At 27.8% G+C, this 11,821-nt stretch overlaps 3 protein-coding genes across 3 annotated transcripts in view; 2 read left to right on the top strand and 1 right to left on the bottom strand.

Moving 5' to 3' along the window:
• Positions 1-48: 48 nt before the first annotated feature.
• Positions 49-3,454, top strand: LOC102672566 (integrator complex subunit 4). The gene is made up of 7 exons (XM_006611613.2): positions 49-99; positions 166-584; positions 701-1,027; positions 1,112-1,376; positions 1,459-1,921; positions 2,014-2,497; positions 2,590-3,454. The coding sequence occupies exons 1-7, from the start codon at positions 49-51 to the stop codon at positions 3,329-3,331; spliced, it is 2,751 nt and encodes a 916-aa protein (XP_006611676.1). The 3' UTR covers positions 3,332-3,454.
• Positions 3,455-3,788: 334 nt separating this feature from the next.
• Positions 3,789-9,055, bottom strand: LOC102673100 (nuclear pore complex protein Nup214). The gene is made up of 5 exons (XM_006611618.2): positions 9,023-9,055; positions 8,540-8,833; positions 4,430-8,444; positions 4,116-4,299; positions 3,789-4,036 (listed from the first exon to the last, which is right to left on the bottom strand). The coding sequence occupies exons 1-5, from the start codon at positions 9,053-9,055 to the stop codon at positions 4,009-4,011; spliced, it is 4,554 nt and encodes a 1,517-aa protein (XP_006611681.1). The 3' UTR covers positions 3,789-4,008.
• Positions 9,056-9,807: 752 nt separating this feature from the next.
• Positions 9,808-11,821, top strand: part of LOC102673320 (WD repeat-containing protein 46) — a 2,184-nt gene continuing 170 nt past the window's right edge. Inside the window, exons 1-5 of the mRNA XM_006611620.2 lie at positions 9,808-9,973; positions 10,082-10,770; positions 10,856-11,172; positions 11,252-11,576; positions 11,662-11,782. Of these exons, the coding sequence (XP_006611683.1) occupies positions 9,889-9,973; positions 10,082-10,770; positions 10,856-11,172; positions 11,252-11,576; positions 11,662-11,782 (1,537 nt within the window). The 5' untranslated portion in view covers positions 9,808-9,888. The remainder of the gene's footprint in view (positions 9,974-10,081; positions 10,771-10,855; positions 11,173-11,251; positions 11,577-11,661; positions 11,783-11,821) is intronic.

Genomic DNA, 11,821 nt, shown 5'->3' on the forward strand with positions numbered 1-11,821 from the left:
TAGCCATAATTATATATTTTTTATAAATAAATGTAGAATATTTTAAAAATGGCAGCATTAATGAAGAAAAGAGTTTTAGCAGAATTTAATCAGAGTCAGGTAATTTAAATTTCTTTTTCAAAAAAAATTCAATAGAAAAATTTTATTTAAATATATATTTTATAGGTTGTAAATGAACCACCATTAAAAAGATTAAGAACATTGCGGCTTATATCAAATTCAGGCAGTAAAAATGGAACAGAAGGAAGTTCAGCATTAGCTTATATTGAGTGTCTTGAAAAATGTAAATGTGGCAATGATGCTTTACAACTTCTTGTTCGTATATCTGATACAATTGCATATATCTCTTCAGAGGATGTTCCTTCTGTAGTAAAAAAATTATCAGAAAGATTTACTATAGAAACAGAAGCTGCAGTTCGTGCTAAAATACTATGGATATTTGCAGAATTAGGAGAAGTAACAAATGATTCATTAGAAAAAACAAGAATTGTTAATGAAACAGCTGAACTTTTAAAAAATGAAGAATCCCATAGAGTAAAAAGTCAAGGCTTAGCAACATTATTAAAACTGGGAGATTATCATAGGTATATATTTTTATATATTGTAATATAATAAAAAATTATATATTATAAAGAAATTATTGTTATTTTATATTATTAAAATTCATAGAATATAAAATAATTGATTTATTCAATTGTAGAAGCCTTGTATTGAAGATTGCTCGTGATCATTTACCTGATACTTGGCATGGTGTACAGACACGTTGTCTTTCTATCATTGGAAGATATTTAACAGCAAATGCTACTGATGATACTTTAGCACTTGTCAGCAATTATGCACATTCTCAAGATCCAAGAGTACGTGCACAAGCATTTGAGACAATGGCTGAACTTCATTCTTATAGAAGTTGTAGATTACCAGCAACCTTTTTTGGAGAAGCTTGTACTGCACTTAGAGATGATTATGAAATAGTTCGTAGAACTGTTCTTAAACTAATATGGCTTTTAGGCAGAGAATATCCTGAAAAGTAAGTAATAATTGATAACTTTTTAGTTATTATTTTTGTTGTTAATTATCATATTCATATTCTCAATATCTCATTATTTTATAGTATCATTGTAGGATCAGATGGAGAAGATATACGTATGGTAGATTGTGCATTTTCCCAAATTTGTAGTCTTATGGGTGACTTATCACCAAGAGTTCGAGCTTCAGCAATGTCTCTTCTAGGGACAATGAAAGGTGTATCAAAACGATATATAGAACAAGCATTGGATAAAAAACAAAAAGTTGTAGAAGCAGATAGACCAGAAGTAGAAGAAAAAAGTGGATCATGTGGAGCATTTATTCATGGTTTGGAAGATGAATTTTTAGAGGTATTATTATTATTTATTTTTTTATTTTTATTATATAATTTGTATTTTAAGTAATTGAATAAATTTAAATAAATTTATTCAGGTAAGAACAGCTGCAGTTGAAGCACTTTGCACTTTATCCTTAGAACAACCAAATATAGCTAGAATTTCATTAGATTTTATGGTTGATATGTTTAATGATGAAATTCAAGATGTTCGATTAAGAGCTATTGAATCATTAAGGAAAATATCTGCAAGCGTAACGCTTCGTGAAGATCAGTTAGAAACAATCTTAGGAGCACTGGAAGATTTTTCAGGTGAAGTACGAGAAGGTTTACATGCTACTCTAGCGGCTAGTCGGCTTGCTACAAGAAATTGTCTTCATATGTGTGTAAATCGTTTACTTGATAATTTAAGTCGCTATCCACAAGATAAAGAAAGTATTAGAAATTGTTTAGCAGCATTGGGAGCATCACATCCATATTTAACATTGCCTTTAGTACCTCAACTTCTTGGACGACATCCATTCTTTGATACACCAGAGCCAGATGTTGATGAACCTTCTTGTATCCTTTTAATAGTTTTCTTTATAAAATATAATTTGCATTATTTTTAATTACATTTTTAATTATAATTTAATTCTTAACTACATATATAGATGCAAGTGTACTAGTTTTAATTTTCAATGCTGCATTACATTGTCCAAGCATGCATGCTCTTTTTACAGAGCATGCATCTAAACATTATCATTATTTACGCGATACTATGCCACATTTAGTTCCTCGATTACGACCAACTATAACGAGTGGACCAGACTTTGGAAAAGAGGATAAAACTGATGAAGAAACTGAACGTGGAAAAGAATTTCTAGAAAAAGTAGTTACTGGTGTAGAAAATGCAAGATCTGGTGGTAGAGTTCATACGCAACTCTTAGAGGCTGCAGCTGTTGATTTAGATCGTTTAGCGGAAATGGATCATCGTATGGAGGGAGCCGCACGTTTTACTGTTTTATATATAAAATGTTTGCTACTTTTGAAATCAGTATTAAAAGAATTTTCAATATCATCAACAAACTCGGTATCGGCAAGTCCATTGCCAAACACAACTACTAATGTTTCAGTTCTTCTTCAAAATACTCAAAAGTATGTTTAAATATATTTATATTTATTATACCTATAAATAAAAACTTATTTATCAATAATTTATATCATCAATAATTATATAAATGTTATAGATTACAACGATTATTCAGTGGATTAGGTGAGAACGAAATCATATTAGCCAATGATGTATGGTTAAAAGCATTAGCAGTAGAATTAATTCGAGTAACAAGAAGTGTGACAGGAAGAAGTGCTCTTCCACTCGCACGTCACTTTTTATCTGAAACTGATACTCTACCTCAAGATACTGCAAAATTGCCATCCTTTTCTAGAGCTCTTGTACATCAAATTCCAACTTTAGCTGATGTAAAACCGGGTTCTCTAACACGAATGCTTTTACCATTACTTTTAACACCAGCGGCACAAGGAGAAGAACGTCTTCCTAGACCATCAGTATCCACTCGATTTTGTAGAGCAATTATAGAAGAACCCAGAGGCGATGCAGATGCTGCATTGAAATTTACAGGAGGTCTTCTATTAGGAATTCCATTGACAGCAAAAATATTAAATTTACGAGATCCTAATATATTACGCATTAAATTGAGGCATCCTGATCAACAAGTACAATTATTATTACCGCGTCAATCCGATTTACGATTACAAAATATAGAACAAAATGACTTCAGATTGAAAACTACAGTTCTATTGTCTCATCAAGTTTGGATGGAAGCTTGTAACGTAGAAATATCTCTTGCACTTCTTGTACCATCTTCAGCTGTATGTACACATTCTCCCCTTGATGATCCATGTGTTATAGATCTTTGTAAACCGACTAAAGTTTCAATCGCACCAAAACCTATAAAACGAGGTATCTAAATATATTTTATAAATCTCAATATTTGTCACTTTGAAATATTTTGTGAGTTTCCGAACTTCAAAATAATATAAAAACACGAAAACGTAATTTTACTTATGTTAAATAAATCAATGATTTATAGATTTGAGTAGATTTTTATTTTTATAAGTGTTCTATGCACAATGATGCAATGTATTTAATAATATGATATGCTTTTTTTTAAGATAAGACTAATTCTTTTTGCTCTTTACTTTCATATTATTATTATTCTCTTTATTTTAAAAATCTTGCAATGAAATATATAATTTCTGTTAATTGAAAGATATTAGAAAAAATAAGAACTTCAAAAATTATGATAATTTATTAATAAAAAAAAGATAATTTACAGAAGGAGAAAAGAAAATATAAAAATTTTAATCTGATTTTAATTAAAGATTCTTATGAAAATTAATTTGTTAGCTTACATAAATAATATTATTAATTGTAAATATATTTTTATTGTAAATAAGTTTGAAATATTCTAATTTATTTTTTACAAATTTTAACAATATTTTAAAATTAATAATGTTCAATCTATTTATAAAAAATAATCATAAATACATAATTTAAAAAGATAGAGAGGAGGACACAAAAACTTTATTTCTTTTTTATAAAAATAACGTGTCTTAAAATATAATATATCTTGAATGTTTATTAACTACCGCCAAGTGGAAAAAGAGCTTCCACTGTAACAAAAAATATATTAAACATTTTTAATTATATTCTTTTAAAAATTTGAAAATAAAAAATTCAATTTAAACTTACCTAGTAAATACTGGAGATTTTGGTGTATCTGCACTTTTTTGTGCTAAACTACTGAAACTCAATCCACCAGATTGATTTGCCAAAGATTCAAATGTACTACTACCATTTACATTTCCAAAAACTTTTGGCATATTATTATCAATTGGAGCAGGGCTTCCTCCCAAGGTAGGTGGACTTCCAAATGCTATTTAATAATATTTTTTTATAATTTTATTTTTATATTTTTATAATTAAATTTTGTTATATATATTTGCTACATATATAAAAAAATATAAATATAAAAAATATAATAATATATATAATATATTACTTACTTGGAGAAGTAACTCCAAATGTTGTTGATCCAAAACCGCCACCGAAAATTGGTTTTGGAGCTCCAAATGTTGGTGGTGATCCAAATATTGGTTTAGTATTAAATGAAGGTGCTTGCCCAAAGGCAGGTTGTGCACCTAATACAGGTTGTTCTACTCCCATTGGCGATGTATTAACTGCAGTACCGCCAAATACAGATGTAGATCCAGATGATGGTAATGCTGGAGTAACATTATTTGCTGTACTTCCAAAGAAAGATGTAGAACCCGTATTTGATGTCGAACCAAATATTGAATCAGATTTTTGAGCATTATTATCAAATATAGACATTTGAGGCGATCCAAATGTACTTATCGTGGATGCATTTCCTCCGAAAATAGAAGTTGGGGAAGATGATGCTTGAGTATTTCCACCAAAAATCGAATTAGTATTATTTCCGCTAAAGATTGAAGCGGCTGTCATAGCTACTTTACGAAACATAAATGCATCCGCAGAAGTTTCAAAAGGTTTAAAAACAGATTTTTCAGAAGTAGTAGGTGTTGAAGAAACTACTGGTGTACTTGGAAATTGAGAATTCATTGTGAGAGAAGGTTGAAAAACTGAAGCAACTGAAGTTGTTGTTATATTTCCAAATGTAATTGTAGAAGAAGTAGTAGTAGCAGTATTGGTGAGATTTGTTGTAGGTAAGTTAATAGTAGTTTTCTCAAAAGATTTTGATAAAGAAGTTTGAAAAGGAGACATTGTATCAGAAGTTGTCATTGTACTTGCTATAGAACTTGATGCTGGAATGAAATCACCAAATAATGGTATAGATGAAGTAGTTGTTGTTTGTGTAGTTGGAGTAGTTGTTGTGATAGTACATGTAGTTATAGTTGCATTAGAATTCGAAATTCCTCCAAATATAGAAACATTTGATGTATTTGTTTGACTACTAAATAAAGGAGTAGCAGAAGATGTAGATAAACCTTGAATAGAATTTGTTGAAGTTTTTGATTCAGAAGAAGGTATTTCTTCAATTGTAACAGAAGGCGTAGTTGTAACCGTTTCCTTAAGAGAAGCTCCAGTTACGAGTTTTACAGAAATCTGATTTTCGCTTGATGTTTGTCCTAATAATATTTGAAAGCCAGGAGTTCCAAATGTAGGTTTATAATTATATTTTCCATCGACATTAGAACTATTAGAAACATTAGATATTTGATTAGTCGTTTGTAAAGCAGCAAATGATCCTGCTAAACTTAATGAATCTTGCGTTTGAGATGTCGTCGTTGATGGCATCATTTTTAAATTAAATGAAGTAGTAATATTTGAAGGTTTTGAAGCAAAAGAAAATGTTTGTGCATTTGTTGTTTGAGATGCAGCAAATGTATTTTGTGTAGTACTTTTTATTGATGTAGAGGTAATTGGAGTAGCAAAACTAAATGTAGATATTGATTTAGTTTTTGTTATTGTTGTTAATTGTGTTGTCATTCCAATATTTGGAGTAGTTGTTTGTATCTTCTCTGATGAAATTTCTGATGGTAATGAATCTTTTAATGAATTATTATTCAGTAAATTATTTTCTACTTTGAACCATACTGAATTTTGTGCAGCAATTTCTTCTGATTTCTGTGTTGATATATCAGATGTAATAGTATCAACTTTAGGTAAAGATTTTATTATATTAGGTGAAATATGAGCAGAAGCATTGCTTTGATTGAATATAATAGTATCTTGTTTTGGTTTAGTATTTTGAGATATTGTAGTAATTGGTAAAGTATTAGATATTTTTTCTGTTTTATTTCCAATTATAGATGGAAAAGTAATGCCAAAATTAGGTTTGCTTTGCATTTTATTTTGTGTTGATGCATTAGTTTCACTTGTGCCAATCCTTGCTACAATACTATTTAAGGATGCTAAAGGACTTTGTTGATTTGTATTTTCAATACTGTGTTTCTTGATAACTGAATTTTGTTTGGAAGTAGATTGTTCCATTTTGTTTTGAATATTAACATTTGTAATATTGAGAGAATTTAAAGAAGATAAAGTTGCTTCTAAACGAAGTAATATTTTCTCTTGACTAGGAGAAGGATTAACAGGTTTTATTATCCTTGGAGTAGAAATAGACAAATGTTTTCTTAATTTAATTTGTTTTTCTGGAGTGAAACTCAAAGTTCTAGAAGCAATTGCTTTACATCGCGCTTCTATAATTCCTGTATTTCTTGAAAGAGTATTGAAAGATTTTGGCGATGTGATATTCAAATTAGATAATGAACGATTTAAACCAAAAATACTATTATTACAAATATTTGATTTCCATTTATTTTTAAGTTGGTCTATTTTGCTTTTTTCTTCTTGAATAATTTTATTATGTAATATGAGATTTTGGTAAATGAATTCCAAATAAGGAATTTTCATACGTGACATTTCTTGATATTTATGATCTGACCATTCTAAATCTAAGATTTTAGTAGCTTGAGTAAGTTGTGTTTGAGTATAATAATAAAGTTTTTGTAAATCAAATATTTTATTACTATCTCCACAATTTCTAGTAGTAATATCATTAGTAGCTGCATTTTTTTTTGATTTTGTTTCCTCAACCCAAGCAAATGATTGTAATAACAATGCTTTTAAATATGCAATGTCACTAGACAAGCTATTTGTTGTTTTTTTCAATTCTCGCAAAAATTGATCTATTATAGTAATTGTATCTACAAGTTTTTGACGTTCTTCTTCTGTACCACATTCCCATGTTTGTGGTTCTAATCTATTACATAATTCCTTTTCAAACAAATTACGTTCTTCTATATAAGCACGATAAGCAAAATAATCTGCAGATGAATTAGATTCCATAGGTTCTTGCATAATTATTTCTTTAACTGATGTTAATTTAACATCCAATTTATCAATTTCTTGTGGTTGAATTTCTTTAGTTGGTTCTAATAATTTTATTCCTATGTTTGTATGTTCAGATTTCTGTTCTTGTTTTAGTTTTTCAGTTGAAGGTTGTACAACAAAATTACTTCCTTGACCAAATTTATTGAAAATATTTCCTGAAGAAATAGGTTTTGAACGTTCAGAAACATTTTCTGGTTGTTTAGAAAGTGGTGTACTAGTTGCTAGACCATTCATAATAAAAGATGTTTCAAATCCTGTTTGTATTTGTGGTGGAGTTCCAATAATTTCTGTAGGTGGACAATTAATTTGAGGACAATTAGGAGTCAAATTCACCATATGAAAACTACACAATTGTCCAGATGTTGCAAGAATATGAAGTATAGGAACTGGGTGAGGTAAGGTAGAATCTGCTCCCCATGGTAATTTTCTAACTGCAGATTTGTCAATAGCTAAACCCACTGGATAGCTTTCTGTAGTATGAATCAATGGTAGTTCAGCTCTGCCACTATCTACCAATTGCCATTGATTCCAAGTAATTCCTTTATCTGTAGATCCTAATACAGCTACTTCACTACTATTACTGCTAGCAGCAATAATTAAACCCCATTCTGGCACATGATCAAAATAATAACGTGGAATTGTTCCTTCTCCTTCTGCATCTGTTACTCCATAAGTAATATCTTCATAACAAGTAAAAATAGCATTTGTTTCACCTTTAGGAGCATCAATTATAAGAACATTAATCCCTTGTTCATTACCCAAATAAGCAGCACAAAACTGATAATTGCTGATCCATAAAATACTAACAACTTCTCCAATATATGGGTTTGGACCAGAAATTGTTCTAGCTACTTTTAAATCAGGTTTAAATTGTACTATATTACCATTTTTACAACCCACAACAATTTGTTTCCCTTTAGGACTCCATGCTGCACATAAAGCATGTAAACCATCATCATTAAATTTCTCTAAAACTTTTGATTCAATTTCCTTTTTTTTTTCTTTTATTTTAAAACTACCAATTGTATAATCACTAGCTATTGTACATAACATTCCTGATATAGCAGGATTCCATCGTAGATCATTCACAAATATATCTCCATTTGATGTGGAAACTTTAACTTTATGTAATAATTGTAAATTCTGAAAAAATAGATATAATTAAAAAGTTTTTTAATAAAAATATTAAAAAAAAAAAAAAAAAAAAAAAAAAGAATTCCATATTAATTTAGACATACATTTTTTGTAAGTGTTTGTGCATCATAAATTAAAATTATAGATCCATGTGCTGCCACAGCTAAATAGGAACAATCACAATTAAGTGTTAATTTAGACACAGCTACAGGTATATTAAATTCTACTTTCCACTCTGGATCATTATCTTCTCCTGGTTTTAACATAATTATTTTATTGTTTTGACCTACATATAATAATCCTCTTTTCTTATCTGTAACCAATAAACTGCATGCAGTTGGTATAGATGTAAATGCATCTAAAACTTGGGAGATGTTTGATTGTTTAAATTGAAATTCCTGAAAAATTACAATAAAATGTATATAATAGAAATATAAAAAAATAATATATATGAATATATATGTATATTTTTTATTTTTAAAAGAATGACGTATCATATAAATACATGATATAAAAATTTTAAGAATTTTATAGGCTAGAAAGCAAATATTAATACAATTACATTTTTAAAAAATAACATGTAATACCTGTATATCTTTTGGATCAGGCGCAGTTTTCATGTTTAATTACTTTATAATAATCTTTATATAAACAATTCTGTTTGAAAATAAATTTGCCGGATTCTTGGCAGGTTAAATTTGAAGTATACAAAAGTAACAACAGTTGTACAACCTTTGATTATGTGTATAGATTAAGATTGAACTATATATTATTTCTCATGTTTTTATATTGAGCACGAATAAGATTATAGAATAGATCTACCATCTTATGGAATTTTCTGTCTTATATTCTTGTACATCACTGAATTATAGATTTTTACCACAGAAAATACAAAATAGATATAATATTCAATGCATTTTTTATTTCATATTTCGGGAATAAAAAAACTTTATTATTTTCAACGCTATCGATTTGATTTGAAATAAAATTGCAATGTTAATAATGATTAAAATTGAAACTATTGAAACTAAATTTCAATAAAATTATAAATAAATATAAATATAAATAAAATAAAATAAATATACTTTATAAGATTATAAATAGATTTGAACATTTGATTACATTACATTTGATTACATACATTGATACATTTGAATATTATTTTTTGATAGAATATTTATAAAATATTTATATATTAATAAAAATTTAAAATTCCTTTTATTGTTTTCATTGAAGAAAGATTAGATTTCATTGAAAAAAATTATTAATAGAAATTATTCATTAATTCGTTTATTCTGTAAACGTTGTTTTAAATAAATATGGCGTCTTATGAATTAACACATGGTTCGGCTAGAATTATGACAAAGAATAAAATATTTAGATTTTAATATAATAAAAAATAATTATTTTAATTATCAATTATAATTAATTGTTGTTTTAATTATCAAGAACAATGAAACCTACAAGAAGAACAAAACCTATGGAAACAACGCAAGTTACAAAAACAATGAAATCTACGAGAAGAATGAAATCTACAAGTATTTTATATATATATAATTTACTTATATATGCATATTGTTTATTCATTGATGTAATTTTATTTTATATAATTATATTTTAAAAATAATTATAAATAATATTTACAGATCATAGATATCGTAATCGAGTACCAATTGATCCAGAAAAATTAGCAAAATATAATAAAGGTGATGGAATTGATTTAAAATCAGGATCATCTAAAATCAGAAATAAAGTAATAAAACAAAAGTTAAAAAAAAAGGAGAAAAATTTTGAAATAACAGTAAAAGATACTGCTCGTACTGAATTACTTTTGACAGAAGATTATGGTTGTTTGGAAGCTGATGCTGGACAAATAACAGTACAATATAATCAAAAACAAATTGCAGATAATGCAGATATAACAAGTGCAGCTAAACATTTTACATTAAATTTAGATTTTGGACCATATTATATAAAATATACTAGAAATGGTAGACATTTAGTATTAGGTGGAAAAAAAGGCCATGTAGCTGCTTTAGATTGGATCACAAAAAAATTAGCTTGTGAAATAAATGTAATGGAATCAGTACATGATGTATCATGGCTTCATATAGAAACAATGTTTGCAGTAGCACAAAAAGAATGGGTATTTATTTATGACAATCAAGGAATTGAACTTCACTGTTTAAAATTAATGAGTAAAGTTAATAAGTTAGAATTTTTACCTTATCATTTTTTACTTGCCAGTGGATCTAGAGATGGTTACTTGGCATGGTTAGATATTTCCATTGGAAAATTTATAAACTCCTTTAATTCCAGATTAGGAAAAATAGCAGTAAGTTTAAGTATATTTTATAATTTACTTATTTATTATTAACTTAATATTTAATAATATAAAAAAATTATCAATTATTTTATAGGTAATGACACAAAATCCTAGTAATGCACTACTTTGTGTGGGTGACTCAAAAGGTGTAGTTTCAATGTGGTCTCCAAATAGTAAAGATCCTTTGGTAAAAATGTTATGTCATAATCAAGCAGTAGCTGCTTGTGTAGTTCATCCTTATGGAACTTATATGGCAACCAGTTGTCAAGATAAATTTGTAAAAATATGGGATATTAGACAACTAGCAGGTCCAGTGCATAATTATCGTGTACGAGCTCCAGTTCAGCATTTATCATACAGTCAATGTGGTCAATTAGCATTAGCTATGGGAAATGTTGTAGAAGTTTATCGGTATTATATATATTATATATTAAATTATAATTTATATATATATAAAATTTATATATATAAATATAATTTCTATTATTAGATCATTGGCCAATGAAATAAAACCTTACTTACGTCATAGAGCTGAATGGACTGTGACAAGTATGCAATTTTGTCCATATGAAGATATTTTAGGTATTGGTACATTGAGAGGAGTCTCTTCTCTTTTAGTACCAGGAAGTGGAGAAGCTAACTTCGATGCTCTTGAAAGTAATCCATTCCAAACTAAAATTCAGAGACGCGAAGCTGAAGTAAAAGCTCTATTAGACAAGATTCAACCAGAATTAATATGTTTGGATCCAATTGCTATTACAGAAGTAGATGTACCTACCTTAAAAGATAAAATAGAAGCTAAAAAGAATCTTTTGGTGAGTATTTAATAATTTAATTCATTTTCTTTTTTATAATAATTAAAAAAAAATAATTAAAAAACTCTATATCATATGTTTATAGTATCTTAAACCAAAGGAAATAGATTTCAAACCTCGTAGAACGAAAGCTAAAGGTAAAGGCGGAACAGCTAAAGTAATTAAGACTAAAAAAATTCTAAAAGATTTAAATCGAAGGGTAAATAAATTTTTTTTTTGATATATATATATATATATATATATAT

Source organism: Apis dorsata, unplaced genomic scaffold (assembly GCF_000469605.1).
Source record: "Apis dorsata unplaced genomic scaffold, Apis dorsata 1.3 scaffold_89, whole genome shotgun sequence".
Taxonomy (NCBI): domain Eukaryota; kingdom Metazoa; phylum Arthropoda; class Insecta; order Hymenoptera; family Apidae; genus Apis; species Apis dorsata.

Excerpts from the sequence above, each read along its gene's own strand:
- LOC102672566 (XM_006611613.2), top strand. The coding sequence starts at position 49 with ATGGCAGCATTAATGAAGAAAAGAGTTTTAGCAGAATTTAATCAGAGT. Across the intron at positions 585-700 it reads AAACTGGGAGATTATCATAG|AAGCCTTGTATTGAAGATTG; the intron begins GTATATATTTTT and ends ATTCAATTGTAG. Across the intron at positions 1,922-2,013 it reads AGATGTTGATGAACCTTCTT|ATGCAAGTGTACTAGTTTTA; the intron begins GTATCCTTTTAA and ends CTACATATATAG.
- LOC102673100 (XM_006611618.2), bottom strand. The coding sequence starts at position 9,055 with ATGAAAACTGCGCCTGATCCAAAAGATATACAG. Across the intron at positions 8,445-8,539 it reads CACAAACACTTACAAAAAAT|AATTTACAATTATTACATAA; the intron begins GTATGTCTAAAT and ends CTATTTTTTCAG. Across the intron at positions 4,037-4,115 it reads AAATCTCCAGTATTTACTAG|TGGAAGCTCTTTTTCCACTT; the intron begins GTAAGTTTAAAT and ends TTTTTGTTACAG.